The following is a 19,383-nucleotide window of genomic DNA, read 5'->3' as shown; positions in this document are numbered from 1 at the left end:
CTGCATCCCACATGGCTCTGGAGGGCGACAAAACAGAGTCTGAAGTCACCAGTGGGACGGAGTGCGAGGGGAGCTCCACGGCGGGGACAGGAGCTGACACCACTGATACGGACTCCTCCTCTGATGTGAGCTCCCTTGCAGTGGGGACCCCATCTGTGCCCCCTGCATCTGCAGGTACAGCCGCACCACCCCTACCAGCACCGCCCTCCAAGCAGACCCTCAGCATTTGCCCAGAGTCCGCTCACTCAGGAGGGTGGGCATCACCTTCGCCCCAGGCACCTCAGGCCCTGCCCCAGTCACCCCTGTTGCCCTCAGTGAGGAGGCCATTGACCTCCTCAGGTCCCTCTCTGTTGGGCAGTCTACCATTTTGAATGCCACCCAGGGTGTAGAGAGGCAGTGGCAACAAACTAATGCATGCCTGGAGGGCATTCACTCTGGTCAGGCAGCCCTTCAGCAAGCTTTTCAGACTCTGGCCTCAGCATTGATGGCAGCCATTGTCCCTGTCTCTAGCCTCACCCCTCCAACTTCCTCCACCCAGACCCACAGCCATGTACCTCAGCCTACCCCAAGCACACCATCAGACCAGCATGCACACACCTCAACACACAAGGGATGCTCTGGCAAACATAAGTGTAGGAAAGTTCCATCTTGCCTGGCATGTCACCCCCATTTTTCACTGTGTATATGTTGTTTTAGTTGTATGTGTCACTGGGACCCTGCCAGCCAGGGCCCCAGTGCTCATAAGTGTGCCCTGAATGTGTTACCTGTGTTATGACTAACTGTCTCACTGAGGCTCTGCTATCCAGAACCTCAGTGGTTATGTTCTCTCATTTCTTTCCAAATTGTCACTAACAGGCTAGTGTCCAATTTCACCAATTTACATTGGCATACTGGAACACCCTTATAATTCCCTAGTATATGGTACTGAGTTACCCAGGGTATTGGGGTTCCAGGAGATCCCTATGGGCTGCAGCATTTCTTTTGCCACCCATAGGGAGCTCTGACAATTCTTACACAGGCCTGCCACTGCAGCCTGAGTGAAATAACGTCCACGTTATTTCACAGCCATTTACCACTGCACTTAAGTAACTTATAAGTCACCTATATGTCTAACCTTTACCTGGTAAAGGTTAAGTGCAAAGTTACTTAGTGTGTGGGCACCCTGGCACTAGCCAAGGTGCCCCCACATTGTTCAGGGCAAATTCCCCGGACTTTGTGAGTGCGGGGACACCATTACACGCGTGCACTACACATAGGTCAATACCTATGTGTAGCTTCACAATGGTAACTCCGAATATGGCCATGTAACATGTCTAAGATCATGGAATTGCCCCCTCTATGCCATCCTGGCATTGTTGGCACAATTCCATGATCCCAAGGGTCTGTAGCACAGACCGGGGTACTGCCAAACTGCCTTTTCAGGGGTTTCACTGCAGCTGCTGCTGCTTCCAACCCCTCAGACAGGTTTCTGCCCTCCTGGGGTCCAGGACTTCCTCAGAGAGAGGGTGTTACACCCTCTCCCTTTGGAAAAAGGTGTTAAGGCAGGGGAGGAGTAGCCTCCCCCAGCCTCTGGAAATGCTTTCATGGGCACAGACCGGTTCAGGGACCCCTCAGCCCTTCTCTGGCGCGAAACTGGACAAAGGAAAGGGGAGTGACCACTCCCCTGACCTGCACCTCCCCTGGGAGGTGCCCAGAGCTCCTCCAGTGTGCTCCAGACCTCTGCCATCTTGGAAACAGAGGTGCTGCTGGCACACTGGACTGCTCTGAGTGGCCAGCAGGTGACGTCAGAGACTCCTTCTGATAGGCTCCTTCAGGTGTTGCTAGCCTATCTTCTCTCCTAAGTAGCCAAACCCTCTTTTCTGGCTATTTGGGGTCTCTGCTTTGGGGATTTCCTTAGATAACGAATGCAAGAGCTCATCAGAGTTCCTCTGCATCTCTCTCTTCACCTTCTGCCAAGGAATCGACTGCTGACCGCGCTGGAAGCCTGCAAAACTGCAACAAATTAGCGAAGACGACTACTGCAACTCTGTAACGCTGATCCTGACGCCTTCTCGACTGTTTTCCTGGTGGTGCATGCTGTGGGGGTAGTCTGCCTCCTCTCTGCACTAGAAGCTCCGAAGAAATCTCCTGTGGGTCGACGGAATCGTCCCCCTGCAAGCGCAGGCACCAACGAACTGTATCACCGGTCCCCTGGGTCTCCTCTCAGCACGACGAGCGAGGTCCCTTGAATCCAGCAACTCTGTCCAAGTGACTCCCACAGTCCAGTGACTCTTCAGTCCAAGTTTGGTGGAGGTAAGTCCTTGCCTCACCACGCCAGACTGCATTGCTGGGAACCGCGTCTTTTGCAGCCACTCCGGCTCCTGTGCACTTTCCGAGGGAATCCTTTGTGCACAGCCAAGCCTTGGTCCACGGCACTCTAACCTGCATTGCACGACCTCCTGAGTTGTCCTCCGGTGGCGTGGGACTCCTTTGTGCAACTTCGGGTGAGCACTGTTCCACTCCTCTTTGTAGTGCCTGTTCCAGCACGTCTGCGACTGCCGCTTGCTTCTGAGAAGGCTCCTTGTCATCCTGGGTGCCCCCTCTGTCCCCTGACACAATTGGCGACATCCTGATCCCTCCTGGGCCACAGCAGCATCCAAAAACCTTAACAGCACGACTTGCAGCTAGCAAGGCTTGCTTGTGGTCTTTCTTCAGGAAAACACTTCTGCACGACTCTCCACGGCGTGCGACATTTATCCTCCAAAGGGGAAGTTTCTAGCCCTTGTCGTTCCTGCAGAATCCTCAGCCTCTACTGTCCAGTAGCAGCTTCTTTGCACCCACAGCTGGCATTTCCTAGGCATCTGCCCACGCTCGACTTGGTCGTGACTTTTGGACTTGGTCCCCTTGTTCCACAGGTACCCTCGTCTGGAAATCCATTGTTGTTGCATTGCTGGTTTTGGTCTTTCCTGCATAATTCCCCTATCACGACTTCTGTGCTCTTTGGGGAACTTTAGTGCACTTTGCACTCACTTTTCAGGGTCTTGGGGTGGGCTATTTTTCTAACCCTCACTGTTTTCTTACAGTCCCAGCGACCCTCTACAAGGTCACATAGGTTTGGGGTCCATTTGTGGTTCGCATTCCACTTTTGGAGTATATGGTTTGTGTTGCCCCTATCCCTATGTGTCCCCATTGCATCCTATTGTAACTATACATTGTTTGCACTGTTTTCTAATACTATACTGCATATTTTTGGTATTGTGTACATATATCTTGTGTATATTTGCTATCCTCATACTGAGGGTACTCACTGAGATTCTTTGGCATATTGTTATAAAAATAAAGTACCTTTATTTTTAGGATATCTGTGTATTGTGTTTTCTTATGCTATTGTGCATATGACACTAGTGGTACTGTAGGTGCTTCACTTGTCTCCTAGTTCAGCCTAAGCCGCTCTGCTAAGCTACCATTATCTATCAGCCTAAGCTGCTAGACACCCTATACACTAATAAGGGATATCTGGGCCTGGTGCAAGGTGTAAGTACCCCTTAGTACTCACTACAAGCCAGTCGAGCCTCCTACAATAAGCACCACACATCCCACAGGCACTCACACAAGCATCAGACGCATGCAGACACACCAACATTCAGTGCCTCCACTGTGTCCCCCTCCTCCTTGTCTCCCTCCTCCCTCCCTGTCTCGTCTCCACTCACACCTGCAGTCACTACATCCTCAGCCACCACGTCCATCACCAGCACACCCACCACCACACCCCGCTCACGTGCAGTCACCACCCCCACTACCATTCACACATCCCCTGTGTCCTCTCCCAGTGTGTCTGTAAGGACACCTCCCAAAGTACACAAACGCAGCCACACACTCACCCAACAAACAGTCATCCACCTCATGACAGCCTCCAGCCCATGCACCTGCACCCAAAGTCAGCAAACGTACACCTCCTACAACCACAACCTCTTCCTCCACTCCCAAACCCCCTCCAGCTACCCGTCTCAGTGTTCCTAAGAAACTTTTCCTGGCCACCCTTGACCTCTTTCCCTCACCTCCCCCACCCCTTCAGTCTCCCAGGGCCCGACTCTCCAGTTCCCAACCTAGCACCTCAGCCACATCGGCGGGACCAGTGGTGCCAGTAGTCACCGGATTATGGAGTGCACCAGGCAGCAGGGCAGCCAGTGTGGAAAAGAGCCAAAGCACGGACAGTCCCCCACCTGTCAAGCATAAAAAGTTGGCCAGTGCCCAGCAGGAGGGGGAAAGAAATCAGCCACCAAAGCCGCTCCCAGGGGTACAGTTGGGAGTGTGGAGACAGCTGCAACACCATCCAAGGTGGGGAAGGGGCACATTAAAACCGGCAAGTATGGGAAGATCAGCACGGTGGACAAGACCGCCAGCAGCACCGCTGCCCAAGACAGGACCACCAGCAGCAGCCCCGCTGCCCAGGAGAAGACCGCCAGCAGAAGCCCTGCTGCCCAGGAGAAGACCGCCAGCAGCACCGCTGCCCAAGACAGGACCTCCAGCAGCAGCCCCGCTGCCCAGGAGAAGACCGCCAGCACCAGCCCTGCTGCCCAAGACAGGACCACCAGCAGCACTGCTGCCCAAGACAGGACAGCCAGCAGCAGCCCCGCTTCCCAGGAGAAGACCGCCAGCAGCAGCCCCACTGCCCAGGAGAAGACCGCCAGCAGCCCCGCTGCCCAGCAGAAGACTTCCAGCAGCAGCCCCGCTGCCTAGGAGAAGACCGCCAGCAGCACCGCTGCCCAAGACAGGACCGCCAGCAGCAGCCCCGCTGCCAAGGAGAAGACCGCCAGCAGCACCGCAGGCCAGGACAAGACCGTCACCAGCTGAACCGCTGCCCAGGACACCGCTGCCAGCAGCAACGCAGGCCAGTGAGCGCCAATGATTCCGACGCTACTGAGGCCACCACGGGCAGGATGAAGCACTCTGGGCACCAAGCCCCCTCCAGAACCAGTGGAGAGTCACATCCACTACCTCTGTCCTTAGCAGGATAAAGCACTCTGGGCAAAAAGCCCCCTCCAGAGCCAGTGGAGAAAGGCATCTACTACCTCTGTCCTTGGCAGGATGAAGTACTCTGGGCAAAAAGCCCCCTCCAGAACCAGTGGAGAGTTACATCCACTACCTCTACCCTTAGCAGGATAAAGCACTCTGGGCACAAAGCCCCCTCCAGAGCCAGTGGAGAAAGGCATCCACTACCTCTGTCCTTGGCAGGATGAAGCACTCTGGGCACAAAGCCCCCTCCAGAACCAGTGGAGTATCCCATCCACTACCTCAGTCCTTGGCAGGATGAAGCACTCTGGGCAAAAAGCCCCCTCCAGAACCAGTGGAGAAAGGCAACCACTACCTCAGTCCTTGGCAGAATGAAGCACTCTGGGCACAAAGCCCCCTCCAGAACCAGTGGAGTATCTCATCCACTACCTCTGTCCTTGGCAGGATGAAGTACTCTGGGCACAAAGCCCCCTCCAGAACCAGTGGAGTATCTCATCCACTCCCCCTGTCCTTGGCAGGATGAAGCACTCTGGGCACAAAGCCCCCTCCAGAACCAGTGGAGTATCTCATCCACTACCTCAGTCCTTGGCAGGATGAAGCACTCTGGGCACAAAGCCCCCTCCAGCACCAGTGGAGAGTTACGTCCAGTTGAGAGACTGTGGCTTTGCACTCCCCAGGATTGAACAGTGGGCAACCCACCCACTGTAGAGACTTGAGAGATTGTGGCTTTGCACTCCCCAGGATTGAACAGTGGACAACCCACCCACTATTGAGACTTGAGAGACTGTGGCTTTGCACTCCCCAGGATTGAACAGTGGGCATGGAGCCCCCTTGTTTATCTGGTGTCGTGCACTCAACCGGCTGAGGTGCCTGCCCCTTCCCTTCCCCCTGAGGTGCCTGTTTTATTTCTATCTGAAGCCCCTGCACTGTTCTCTCCGTCTTGTTCGAGTATTGAGTGTGGGCCTCGCTGATCCAAGGACTATGATAGTGGAATCCCTTGGACTTGTGTTATTGGTGTGTATAATTGTATATAGTATAAATGTATATATTTGTTAATATTTTTGATTTATGTAATTGAATATAACACAATTATTCCACTCATTTCCTTTTGTCCTTGCATTCTTCCAGAGGGAGTTGGGGGGTGTAACTGTGATTTATCAATATGTATTAGTGTGTGTGTTGTAGTGGGTGAGGGTGGACTGGGGGTGTTCCGTGTTGCGTGTGTACCTATTTTTTCCCTCCCCTCTCCCCTGTGTCGTAGGTGCAGTACTCACTGCGGTCTTCGCCACCGGCGTTCGTGCTCCTGGTAGAGGAGCAGGAAGATAAAGGCTGGGCGTATCTGAAGTTCCGGTTCCATGGCGTCCTGGTTCCTCGTGGGGTGTGTAGAGGTGAGCATTTTCCCTTCAAAGTCCAGTTTCCGCCGTGTTTATGTTTGCGGTGAATCCACCCCGGAAAAGGTGGCGGATTGGTGGGTTGTAATAGTGTGGGCGGTACATTGTCCTCCACCTGTCTGTTGGCGGTTACCGCCGCGGTGTTTGTTTGTACCGCTGTGGCGGTCGGATTGTTAAAGTGGCTGTCTATGTGGGAGTTTTCCTCCATGGTCGTGATTATTTTTTTTTTACCGCTGGCCTGTTGGCGGTTTTACCGCCGCTTTAACACCGACTGTCAGGGTTGTAATGACCACTAGAATGTTTTGCTTGAGTGAGATTTTACCCCACCCCAACAAGTAACTCAATTTCTTACATCTGTGTTCAACTGTGAGAATTTGGTCTGCGTTTGCGCATTGTCAGGCAGTGATTTCTTATTGCACTGGAAGAACTCAGATAAGCAGTGTGAGACCAATTCGAGCCTTTTCAATTCTCCCTGGTTTCTAGTTGGCTAGTTTTTCTGAATTTAAGTTACCTGCCTCCTTTCTTTCTTCTTGGAGATGGAGGTGCTCAGTGTTGATACAATCAGCATGGCTATATGGAGGTTAGGTCTCAACCTGGCAATGTAAAGGTGAAGTAGAAAGCAGATTAAGGATCAAAAACACATTGAAAGCCCTCATAAGCACATTGTTGCCTCTTTTTGGGTCATGTTGTTCACGTTATCTTCTATGTTCTTGTTCACAGCAGTGACAGCTATATTGCCTCCGGCTAATTTCACAGCTTAAGACGTTTTAAAAGTTTAAGGAACATTTCATTGAGAAATGTATTTGATGAATTAAACCAATAAATGCACCTTATTTCTCCCCTTGGATTTAATATCATAATGTTGGAAGGGGGTTTGTTAATAGGGGTTGGTGGGTACCCACCACTAGTACTAAGGCCACAAAATAAGGGTAAGTCAAGGTCTCAGTAAATTAATCTCTTGCTCAGCTCCTGGCAGCTGCCAATGAGCATGCAGGCTTAATTTAAGAGACAGGTGGGTAAAGCATTTAAAAACACCATTCCATTAAATAAGTAAGACACACCACACAATAAAAATCTAATACCAATTTATAAACATAGGAGATATTCTTCTAAATAAAATTACACCAAAATGGCAAAACTCCTCTGTAGAGAACCGGCAATATGAATTTTTAAAGAATACATTTTTTCTAGAGGCCAAAAGCTAAAAGTGCCACTCAAAAGCCAAAAGGGCCACTTGGGATCTCTGGTCACACTTGACTCGGACAAAGTAAAAGTTTCAGGCTGACAGGGATAGAGCGAGGATTGGATATATTTGGCGGGTGGTCCCGGGCAAGTTTGTACATTCTGACTTAATCACTTTTCTGGATCTATTTCTCATATCATCGGGTGAGGCTCTCCATTAGGCCCGGGATGCAATGTGACAACAGCAGCTTAGTAGAAATGGAGGCAGGGTCACGATTCGATGTTGGCATCTTCACTCTCATTAACGGGTCAGTCAGCTTATAAGGCTTTTTACCAAAGTTGCTGCAAACTTCTCCAAATGTCTGGATCTCCTTCTAGAAGTCCTCCGTTGGGTCTCCAGTTCTTCACAACACCAATACAAGGGTAATATGGTATTTCAAATGTTGGGACTGCGTTTCCTAGAATGCACCTGCCAAATCCTTAAAAGGCCAATTGAAGATGGTCAGCTGTGTTATTCTTGGTGAAGATGATATAGGTGAAGCTCTTTTAGCCTGTTGATTTTAGGGAGTCCACTCCTTCACTCTCTTGAAGCCAACACTGACAGAGCTGTGCCTTCAGAGTGTGCAGCAGGTGCAGTCATCACAAGTGCATTCTGTTGGGTTGCAGACACACACATCAGCCCTTCTTCTCCGTGTAGTTTCAGGCACATTTATCCAGTGTTCCTGGGCGACAAGCAAGGGGCACCTTTGTCCAATGGAGAGCAGGGTGACACCCAGAAGTGTGACAACTTCCTTCAAAGTGTGGCATCTTCTTCTCCAGAAATCACAATTTGTAGGAAAGTAGCCTCGTTTTAGCTTGGTTACCCCCGCTTGTGGCCTGTTTGTCAGTGTGGTTGACTGTGTCTACTGGGATCCTGCTAACCAGGACACCGGTAGTTATGCTCTCTCACTTAAATGTGGTTATTGGTTATTGTTATCACAGTATTTCACCCAAAATTGGCACACTGGTGCCCCCTTACAAGTCACTAGTATATGGTAACTAGGTACTCAGGGTATTAGGGTTCCAGGGGATCGCTATGGGCTGCAGTATATATTTTGCTGCCCGTAGGGAGCCCGGGCAATGGCTTCTGCAGGACTGCCATTGCAGCATGCGTGAAAAGGGGTTAGCACCATTTTTCACTACACTAGGTCACTTCTATGTCACCCCTATGGCAGCCTTTCCAGCCCAGAGAGGAGGGTGCACTGTACCTGTGTGTGAAGGCATCCCAGCAGTAGCAGAGGTGCCCTCAGGAACTCCATCCTGATTTCCCCGGACTTCGTGAGTGCGGGGACGACATTTTACGTGTGAAGTGGACTTAGGCTATTACCTACAGTAACCCCGAACATAGGCATGTTTTGTATCAAACATGTTGGAATCATACCCCAAGGCTTTTGCAAGCATTAGTTGTATGATTCCATGCACTCTGGGGGCTCCTTAGAGGACCCCCAGTACTGCCATTTCAGCCTTCTGCAGGTTTCTAGGCAGCCCAATCTGCTGTCACTTCCCAGACCGATTTCTGCCCTCCAGTTGCCTGAGAAGCTCAAGCCCAGGAAGGCAGAACAAAGGATTTCATTTGGGAGAGGGGAGTTATACCCTCTCGCTTTGGAGATAGATGTTGCAGGGTGGGGAGGGGTAGCCTCCCCAAGCCACTGGCATTGCTTTGAAGGGCACATTTGGTGCCCTCCTTGCATAAATCAGCCTACAACAGTTCAGGGACCCACTGTCCCTGCTCTGATGCAAAAGTGGAGAAAGGAAAGGGGAGTGATTGCTCCCCTGTCCATCACCACCCAGGGGGTGGTGCTCAGAGCTCTTCCAGACGGTCTCTGGGTTTTGAGATCTTGGATTCTAAGTTGGCAGGGAAGTCTGGGAGCATCTGAGTGGCCAGTAGTAGCAGTTGACATCAGAGCCCTCCCCTGATATGTGCTTACCTGGTTAGGTGGCCAATCCCCCTTCCAGGGCTATTTAGGGTCTCTCCTTTGAGTGATTCCTCAGACTCAGATTGCAAGACTCTAGCAGGAATCCTCTGCATCCTCCACTTCAATTTCTCACTGAAGAAACTGCATCTGGACCCTCCAGAAACTCTACAAGCTGCAACAAAGGACCACAAAACTCCTTTGGGGGTGGTAATACAACTTCTTCTTCATCTTCTACACACATTAAAAATCCTTGGTGCTATGTGTGTAGAAATAAAGGCCATAGGCCAGGGGACAAACCCTGTCCTTGTAAGACCCCTGAGCGTTCTGCCACTATTAACTCCACATCCACTTCTAGTGCCCCTAGTATTAGTAGTAATAGTGGTGGGACTACTGGCAATAGTCAAAACAAAGGTGTAGTTGGGTTCACATTTGGATCTATTATAGAAACTGGGGTAGGTGTAGAAACCCCCAAGGCAGCTTCTGTCTCACCAGGTGGCACTGGCCTTGTCACCTTAGCTGCTTGTCCCCTTAAAATCGATAAGTACAAGCAGCACATTCAGATAAATGGTGTTGATACCTACGCCTACAGGACCTGGCATAAGGTGCAAGTACCATAGGTATGCACCACACCAGGCCAGCCTCCTACACTATTCTTCCAAAATTCAGAATGGAGTAACTTTCTGCTGTAGTTTAAGATCTGGCTAAGCCTTCCCACTGGTGTAGCTAGGTTTCCTTAACAACCTCCTCCAGCCCCACCCTCCAATCTAATTACTGGGGCTCCCTTCTAGCTGGTGTGGCAGGAACTGGGGATGAGCCTATGTCCTGCCCTGTTATTTCTCCTTGAAGACCAGTTTGACTACCCAGTCTACCTATTGCTCTGCAGCTTGCAGATCTCCACTCACCAGACGTCCTGTGGCCTCATTGCAGGCCACTTCACACCTCATTAAAAGATCTTGGCATAGCCTGGCAGAGGCTTGCCAATCATAGACTAGCTGCTGGAAGGCTAGTTTTTAGCTCATCAGAAAATCAAATACTATCATTTGTTTTCTATGGTAGTTATAATAAATCTAACAGTAGCAAGTGTGTATATGTATTCTAACTATTGTTTTAAGTGCTGGAATGACATTTGTCAAAGCAATAGTTATTCTTTAATAAAGTATTCCCATGTTAGCCTATGCGATACAATGGTGAAAATCAAAAATCATCAGTTTATCTCTCAGTAGGGAAAATAAAACAACTTTTATAGCTTCCCTGCTTGTAGTTTTAAGGCTCTCTACCCCTGGGGCACCTCTGGAGGGACCTTCAGGGTGACTTATATGTAAAAATAAGTAAGTTTAAGACTTTGGAACTACCTTTAAATCCAAAGTCGATTTGCAAATAAGTGAAATTTAAAAGGAATCTGAAAGGTAGGGCTGGCTTTTAAATTGACAACGGGCATCACAGCAGTGCATACATAGTGCAATAAATCTACTTGTCCTATCATGTGCTGGGACTTACAGGTAGGGTATCAGTACCAATTGCAATTACACCTACTTGCCATACGTTTAATCTGAGCACAGGCCCTGGAGTCAGAAACGGAGTCAGAAAACCAGCACCTTCTAGTCAAACATGAGGGTAAAGAAATGTGGGAGACTGCAAAAAGACCTGGTTTGTCACAATTATACTTTGCATTGATCTCATACTTATGTCAGGCCATAGTACCTGCCCCTTTTCATGAAGGAATCACCAAGGATTCTCACCTGGTTGTCTTCTGTGTTCCACATCAAGGCATCATCCTGTATTGTGATTTGCTTCCATTCAGGGGAGTTGAAGTCATAGGTCGCCACTTTCACCAGTCTCATGGTGCCTTCAGAGGAGATCTGGACGTTTACAAAATCAAACACCGCTGGTGCATCACCGTTTTTATCAAAGAAGACTTCCTCTCCGGAGTTGGTGTTAAAGTGCACACTCCTCACATAGTGCACCATCTTAAATTAGAAACAAAAGGAATCTTGTGAATTTATTAAACACAGTCATTTTTTTCATCTTCTCCATCAAGATCATCCTTATATATAGCACACTTGTTGGATTAAAGTTGTGAAAATGATACAATAGCCAATGAATTCCAGAAAAATGGTGAACACTAGTTCATGCATGTGGTGCTGGGGAAACCTTTGGTCCATGCACAAGATGTGTAACCCTGATATTCTCGTAACATGGAAATGGATGAAATTCCACTCACTCCTCTTCTAGTAAGTAATTTGTTTTCACAATAATGTGCTCTCTGCACAGATCGCCTCACCATTGAACTTCAACCATACTCTATCCGCCCCATCCTGACAGAACAGAGGTTTAATCCCAGTCTGCCCATCATTGGGGCTAAAAGCCTGATGGACACCATCATGTATGCATGCTCAGTGGAACTATTGCAATACCACCCAGCAATGTTTTTACTAATGATTTTGCAAACGCCATTAGCCAGATAGAACATAGAATTAAGCAAAGGCAGTAATTTGAGCTTTTTGAAATAACATACAGTTTCATTTGGGAATTGTCACTGATGACTTCACAATATATAAAACTATGTAATACGACCTAAAAGCATATAATTATTAAATAGCAAGACAGTAAAACTAGTTCTGTTTATCTCCTACTGAGCCTGAAACAACATTACCATATCACACTTGACTGCCTGCTTGTAAATGAAGTGGATCATTTTCCAACCAACTTGCCTCACCCACAAAAATCATCCATGCCTGAGCTCTCAATTACCTGTCAAACATTTTTACGTCATATCTTCCCCCGTTCTATTTTATTCTGTTCATCTCTGTGACTTGTTACAAAAAATGTATAACTATAACTCATCCCTCCAAGGCTCTTTACCACTTTTTTACAAATAGACATTCTGTAAGAGGCTGGCCTAGCATATAGCAGGTACCTGATGGTACTTACACCGTGTGCCAGGTCCAGTTATCCCTTATTAGTAGATTAGTAGTGTTCTAGCAGCTTAGGCTGATAGAGGTAGCTATAGCAGAGCAGCTTAGGCTGAACTAGGAGACATCCAAAGCTCCTACTATACCACTTATATCATATAGCACTATATCAAAAGAAACACAAAACTCAGAGTTACTAAAAATAAAGGTACTTTATTTTAGTGACAATGTGCCAAAAGTATCTCAGAGGATATACTCCCTTAGGAGGTAAGTAAAATACACAAAATATAACACAAACCAAAATCAGGTAAGTAAACAATTAGAAAAGTAGTGCAAACACTGTAGAATACAAGAGGATGCAATGGGCCTAGGAACAACACAAACCATATACTCCAAAAGTGGAATGCAAACCACAAATGGACCCCAGGCCTAGTGTAGTTTGTAGAGGGTCGCTGAGAGTGTAAGAAAACACTAAGGGTGTCCAAGATACCCCACCCCAAGACCCTGAAAAGTAGGAGTAAAGTTAAACTACTACCCAAGAAAGACAGTAAATTCGAGATAGGGGATTCTGCAAAGGCTGTAACTGACTGCAAAGCAGTGAAGATGGATTCCTGGACCTGAGGACCTGTAAAGGAAGGGGACCAAGTCCAAGAGTCACTCAAGTGTCCGGGGGGCAGGAGCCCACTAAACCCCGAATGAAGGTGCAAAAGGGCTGCCTCCGGGTGGAAGAAGCCAGGAACTTCTCCTTTGCACAGAAGATGTCCCACGGCGTGCTGGAGGATGCAGAGTTGTTTCTACGCAGAAAGACCACAAGCAAGCCTTGCTAGCTGGAAGAGTCGCGGTAGAAGAAAATGGGTGCTGCCCGGGCCCAGGAAGGACCATGAGGTCGCCCCTTAGAGGAAGAGACAGAGGGGGCACTCAGCAACACAGAGAGCCCACGCAGAAGCACTTGAACAGGCATTCAAGAAATCTGAGCACAGCGGTCATCTCAAAACTACAAAGGAAGGTTCCACGAAGTCGGTGGTCAACTCAGCGAGTTGAGCAATGTAGGACGGAGGGCTGGGGACCTGGGCTATGCTGTGCACTAAATAGGCCTTGCAAAAGTGCACAGAAGCCCTAGCAGCTGCAGTTCACGCAGAACACAGATCACAGATTTACTGTCTGGCGTGGGGAGGCAAGCACTTACCTCCACCAAATTTGGACTGAAGGACCTCTGGACTGTCGGGGTCACTTGGATCCAGCTCCTGTGTTCCAGGGACCACGCTCGTCAAGATGAGAGGGGACTCAGAGGACCAGTGATGCAGAAGTTTGGTGCCTACATTAGCAGGGGGACAATTCCGTTGACCCACGGGAGATTTCTTCTTGGCTTCCAGTGCAGGGTGAAGGCAAACAGCCCTCAGAGCATGCACCACCAGGAAACAGCCGAGAAAGCCGGCAGGATTAGGCGCTACAATGTTGCTGGTAGTCGTCTTCCTACTTTGTTGCGGTTTTTGCAGGCATCCAGGAACAGTCAGCTGGCGATCCTTGGCAGAAGTTGAAGAGAGAGATGCAGAGGAACTCACAGGAGAGACCTTAAATAGCCCTCAAAGGAGGATTGGCCACCTAACCAGGTAAGCACCTATCAGGAGGGGTCTCTGACGTCACCTGCTGGCACTGGCCACTCAGAGGCCTCCATTGTGCCCTCACACCTCTGCATTCAAGATAGCAGAGGTCTGGGACACACTGGAGGAGCTCTGGGCACCACTCCTGGAGCAGGTGATGGACAGGAGAGTGGTCACTCTCCTTTCCTTTGTCCAGTTTTGCACCAGAGCAGGGGCTGGGGGATCCCTGAACTGGTGTAGACTGGTTTATGCAAGGAGGGCACCATCTGTGCCCTTCAAAGCATTCCCAGAGGCCAGGAGAGGCTACTCCTCTCAGGCCCTTAACACCTATTTCCAAAGGGAGAGGGTGTGACACCCTCTCTCAGAGGAAATCCTTGGTTCTGCCTTCCTGGGACTGGGCTGCCTAGACCCCAGGAGGGCAGACACCTGCCTGAGGGTTGGCAGCAGCGGTAGTTGCAGTGAAAACCCCAGAGAGCTAGTTTGGCAGTACCCAGGGTCCATGCTGGAGCCCCAGGGATGCATGCGATTGGCACCCCAATACCATATTTGGCATGGGGGGACAATTCCATGACCTTGGACATGTTACATGGCCATGTTCGGAGTTACCATTGTGAAGCTACATATAGGTATTGACCTATATGTAGTGCACACGTGTAATGGTCTCCCCGCACTCACAAAGTCCGGGGAAATTGCCCTGAACAATGTGGGGGCACCTTGGCTAGTGCCATGTTGCCCACACACTAAGTAACTTTGCACCTAACCTTTACCAGGTAAAGGTTAGACATATAGGTGACTTATAAGTTACTTAAGTGCAGTATAAAATGGCTGTGAAATAACGTGGACGTTATTTCACTCAGGCTGCAGTGGCAGTCCTGTTTAAGAATAGTCAGATCTCCCTATGGGTGGCAAAAGAAATGCTGCAGCCCATTGGGATCTCCTGGAACCCCAATACCCTGGGTACCTGGGTACCATATACTAGGGAATTATAAGGGTGTTCCAGTATGCCAATGAGAATTGGTAAAATTAGTCACTAGCCTGCAGTGACAATTTTAAAAGCAGAGAGATCATAAACACTGAGGTTCTGGTTAGCAGAGCCTCAGTGATACAGTTAGGCACCACACAGGGAACACATATAGGCCACACACAATGAGCACTGGGGTCCTGGCTAGCAGGGACCCAGTGACACAGGCAAAAACAAACTGACACACAAGTAAAAATGGGGGTAACATGCCAGGCAAGATGGTACTTTCCTACAGGGAAGTAAGAGGTGCAATAAAAGTGGCGCTGCATTAGATGCAGTACCACTTTTCTTAAATTCAGGCCTTAGACTGTACAGTAAGTCTTGTGCCACATGTTGTGCGCTGCAAATAGGATATCTCCAATAAGGGCCCAGTCAAAAGATAGACTGTGTACCTCTCAGTCCTTCACCTCCACAAGGTTCACTTACATTTTGGTTGGCACAAGTCCTTCTTGTATTTAGTTAATTTCATGGCCTGCACCTTTAACATATGCATGTACTTTTATTCATTTTTATTTATTTAGCAGAGCCTGTTTAAGTTAATTGTTTTACAATTTTAATCAGCTGCCTCCTTCTAGGAAGACGGAGCTCGTATTGCATATTTTATCAGCCTTTTGTTGAACATGCACTCTGTGACTTTTTGAAGGCTGTTACATTCTATACATGATATACTGTCTTGGATTGCTGGCCAAGGAGATAGTTCCTATTCTCTAGATGCATCAGGACATCAGGCCTACAGTCATGGCTTTTCCTGGGATGCACATCATTCCATTGACAGCTTTGCTGACCCTGGCACCCACTGACTCTTCAGCTTCCCAAGAGGATTGTCATCTTGACAACAGGCAAACCCTTGCTATCCTATTCAAGTCTGGGATTGGGTTTACTCTCTTTGATCGGGACAGGTGGATAGCTTACTACCATCATGGTGTCAGGCAAAGACTAGTATTAGACAGGAGTCAGTGGACTTGTTAATCCTCTTTACACTGGTTATAATGATGATCACTGTAATATAGAGAGAATACTGAATATTTTTTGGCTATACATTTCTTTCAGTTGTTTATGAACAATGTATTTATGGATGAGATTGTTGAGAAGACTAATTTGTATGGTGAACAGTACTTGAGGGACAGCAGTGCCAGACTTAGGTCCCTCTCCAGAGCTACCTGGTGGTCTCCCACAAATCTTGATGAGCTGAAGAAGTTCTTGGATTTAACTTTTGTGATGGGCTTGATAAAGAGGCTGTCAATGTTTTCATATTGGTCTGTGAGTCCCTTGATGTCAACGGGCATATTTATTGCAATCATGAAGCGTCATTGGTAATTGCTTCAGCTTCAGATGCTGCAGTTTCCAGATGATGCTTCAGTGTTGCCACAAGATCACGCTGATTGTGACCAATATTTTAAGATTCCCTTTGAAGTGCTCAGGTTTCCTGCCTCCCCTGCCCTTGCTCCAGCCAATTACAGGGACCATGCTGCCCTTTCTATGAAGGCAGGTCACAGTCTATTCAGTTACAAGTGGAGCAGAACCCAGCTCTGCCCCCCTATCCTTCCCATTATTGGCCCAACCAGGCACATCTAAGCTCTCAATTGTGTGTGTCTGTCAGATATGAATCCACAACGTTCAACTGCCAACTACACCCAGTCATGTGACCTAGGACAGGCTTCTAGTACTAAGAGGCATATTTATAGGCCCCTAGGGCCACCTTGTGCAACGTTAGCATCATTTTGTTTACGCTAATGTGGCCCAACAAGGCCAAAATCCTAGTGCCATATTTACAAAGTGCATGCATTGCACCACTTTTTAACCCTTTGTGCTACATTATGTCTGCACCATGCATAATGTATGCAAAGTGGACATTCCCCCCTTAGGGGGTCCCTAACAAATTGCATAAGGAAATCTAAGAGATTTCCTTTCTTCATTTTGCATGGCACTTTTAACGCGTGCTCAGAGCAGGCGTTAAAAGGGGGCTTCCATTATTTATAATGGGCAACTATGTACTCTGCAGGAGTAGCGCCAATTAAATAATCTGTAAGTTTGCACCACTTTTGTGTCAAAAAATGGTGCAAATGCAGCGCTAAAAAAGTATAAATCAGGCCTTATTAACCAAGATCTTCACACATAAGCAAACAATAACCTGAGTGATGAATGTTTAGAGATTAGTCTTCAGGCAGCCCATACTAGTTTTGAATACAAAAAAACACAAATAAATCAATCAACATCTCTTACCTGCCAGGACTTTAGATGTTGTACGTCAGCACAGCTGCTGTTCTGTAATGGTCCCATCCCAGGTGTGCATGAGATCAGGTCCTGCAGAGCCTGTGCCAGGGCGTACACTGCCAGATATATGTGATAAGTATAACTCATATCTGATAATACAAACATTGACTCAAGACCTTTAAGCACCTCTGTGCCATTGCACTGAAGTTCCAAATCCTTAGCATCCACTGGCCCTGATCCTGAAGAGCTGGTATTGTTTGACCACTTGCACCCAAAGGCTGCCTCCCAGAAGGAATGGATGAACATGTCTTCAGGAAACCTGTTAGGGTGAAGGCTTTCTAAGAATTGTTCAAATCCAGGCAGGCCTGGGGCATGGAGCACTAATGCCAGAGAACCATTCAGTACTCTCAAAGAGGATATTGGAAAAACATGTGGAGTTATTGTTAAACCTGGGAAAATCCACACCTTATCAGTTACGTTTAGGTCACTCAGCTCCAGCAGAAGAGATTTAAGTTCCATCTCAGAACAATTGCAGATGATTACCCTGGCAGAGGAGCTCTTTATCCTCTTGGCGATGCTCCTCATCTTTTCCTTTGAGTACTTGACATGGATTTTCTCCCAGTATGACACACAGATTCCCACACTCTTCAGATCCTCCTTCAGATCCTTACTCCACTTGTAGAAGATGTCATTATCTTCAGAGACAAGCCCTATCCAAGTCCAACCAAAGTAATTAAATAACAGTGCAAATGCCGTAGCCTGAGGTCTCATGGGTGGTACTGTGCGTAGGAACGATGGGAACTTGGTTTTGTCACTCAGCACATCGTGGACTGCTGAATAACTGACCTAAAGAAGAAACAATAACCTGTATCCTATTAGGATTCCTCTGCACATTCAAGGCAGATAGACATTTTAATTTCCAGGAATTGATGAGGTATCACAAGGTAAAACATGCAAAGAGCTAAAAAGTATAACTTTTGAAGTGAGAGGCACTTTACAAACAAATCCATCAAATGTTCTCACCTTTTAATTCAGTGATGAAAATAAATGCATGTATTTGTTTAGAAAAGGTGAGGGGAGAAATGTACTACTGTTGAAAAGTGCTAATTTACATACGTTCTCTCCCAAAAACAATGTCTGATTGGTATATACCCAATTGGCATAATTAATTTACTTCTAAGTCCCTAGTAAAGTGCACTACATGTTCCCAGGGGCAGAAGATTACATGATACCAGTGGCCCTGCAGCACTGCTTGTGCCACCCACTTAAGTAGCTATTGCATTCTCAATGCAGAAATTACACTGCCATGTCGACGAGGCATTTAAAACCTCTTGCAAAGCGGTAAACTTCCCTGTTATTATATATGTCACCCCTAAGTTAAGCCCTTGGTAGCCCCCCATAGGGCAGGTTGCTATTTATTTAAAAGGCAGGGCATATACTTTTAAGTTTTACATGGTCTGGTAGTGAAAACCCCCCACATTCATTTTTCATTACTGTGAGGCCTACCCTTCTCATAGGATAACCCTAGAGATTCCTTATTACATTTAATATGCTGTCATTTCTAATTGAGAAGGAGTAGTTATGTCATGTTTAATACCTATAGGATTGTAATAATACATCCTCTTTACTGGTAAAATTGGACTTATAGTTGCAAATTAGAAAATGTCATTTTTAGAAAGTTGTCATTTTCCTGCTCTTAAACCCGTTGCCTGCAGCATATCTTCAATACATGTTTGGGCTGGGTGACAGCTGGAATCTGTGTATTCCCTCTAGACAGCCACACACAAAGAGAGCTTAGATGTGACTGATGGGCCAGCAACATCCTGATGGGTTATTCTGGAATGGATGGGAGGGAGGAACTGACACTTACACCTGAATGGGCACACAAAGGGTTACAACAAAGGGTTGTATACTCCCAGTGGGAAGTATGGAGTGAGGACATGAAAGACCTGAAAAGCTGTGCACTTGAAAGACCCTTCTTTGAAGCCACTCCGACTTCAAAAGGCACAGCTAGATGTAAGTACATATCCTCTGACGCTACCAAATTGTTACACTACTGGACCTGTGAAGAACTCTCCCAGGAAGAAGGACTGCTTTGCTGCTACAAGGACTGCC

The 19,383-nt window shown here is 47.8% G+C and overlaps 1 protein-coding gene across 1 annotated transcript in view; it reads right to left on the bottom strand.

Annotated features, from left to right (window-relative positions):
* The window catches only part of LOC138270197 (vomeronasal type-2 receptor 26-like), a 73,207-nt gene extending 56,852 nt beyond the window's left edge, over positions 1–16,355 (bottom strand). Inside the window, exons 1-2 of the mRNA XM_069218849.1 lie at positions 16,215–16,355; positions 11,260–11,487 (exon numbers count right to left, since the gene is read on the bottom strand). Of these exons, the coding sequence (XP_069074950.1) occupies positions 11,260–11,487; positions 16,215–16,355 (369 nt within the window). The remainder of the gene's footprint in view (positions 1–11,259; positions 11,488–16,214) is intronic.
* Between the last annotated feature and the right edge of the window lie 3,028 nt (positions 16,356–19,383).

The sequence above is a fragment of the Pleurodeles waltl genome, chromosome 2_1 (assembly GCF_031143425.1).
Source record: "Pleurodeles waltl isolate 20211129_DDA chromosome 2_1, aPleWal1.hap1.20221129, whole genome shotgun sequence".
Taxonomy (NCBI): Eukaryota; Metazoa; Chordata; class Amphibia; order Caudata; family Salamandridae; genus Pleurodeles; species Pleurodeles waltl.
Note: the sequence above shows the minus strand (reverse complement) of the source record. Positions and strands in the feature narration are given on the sequence as shown.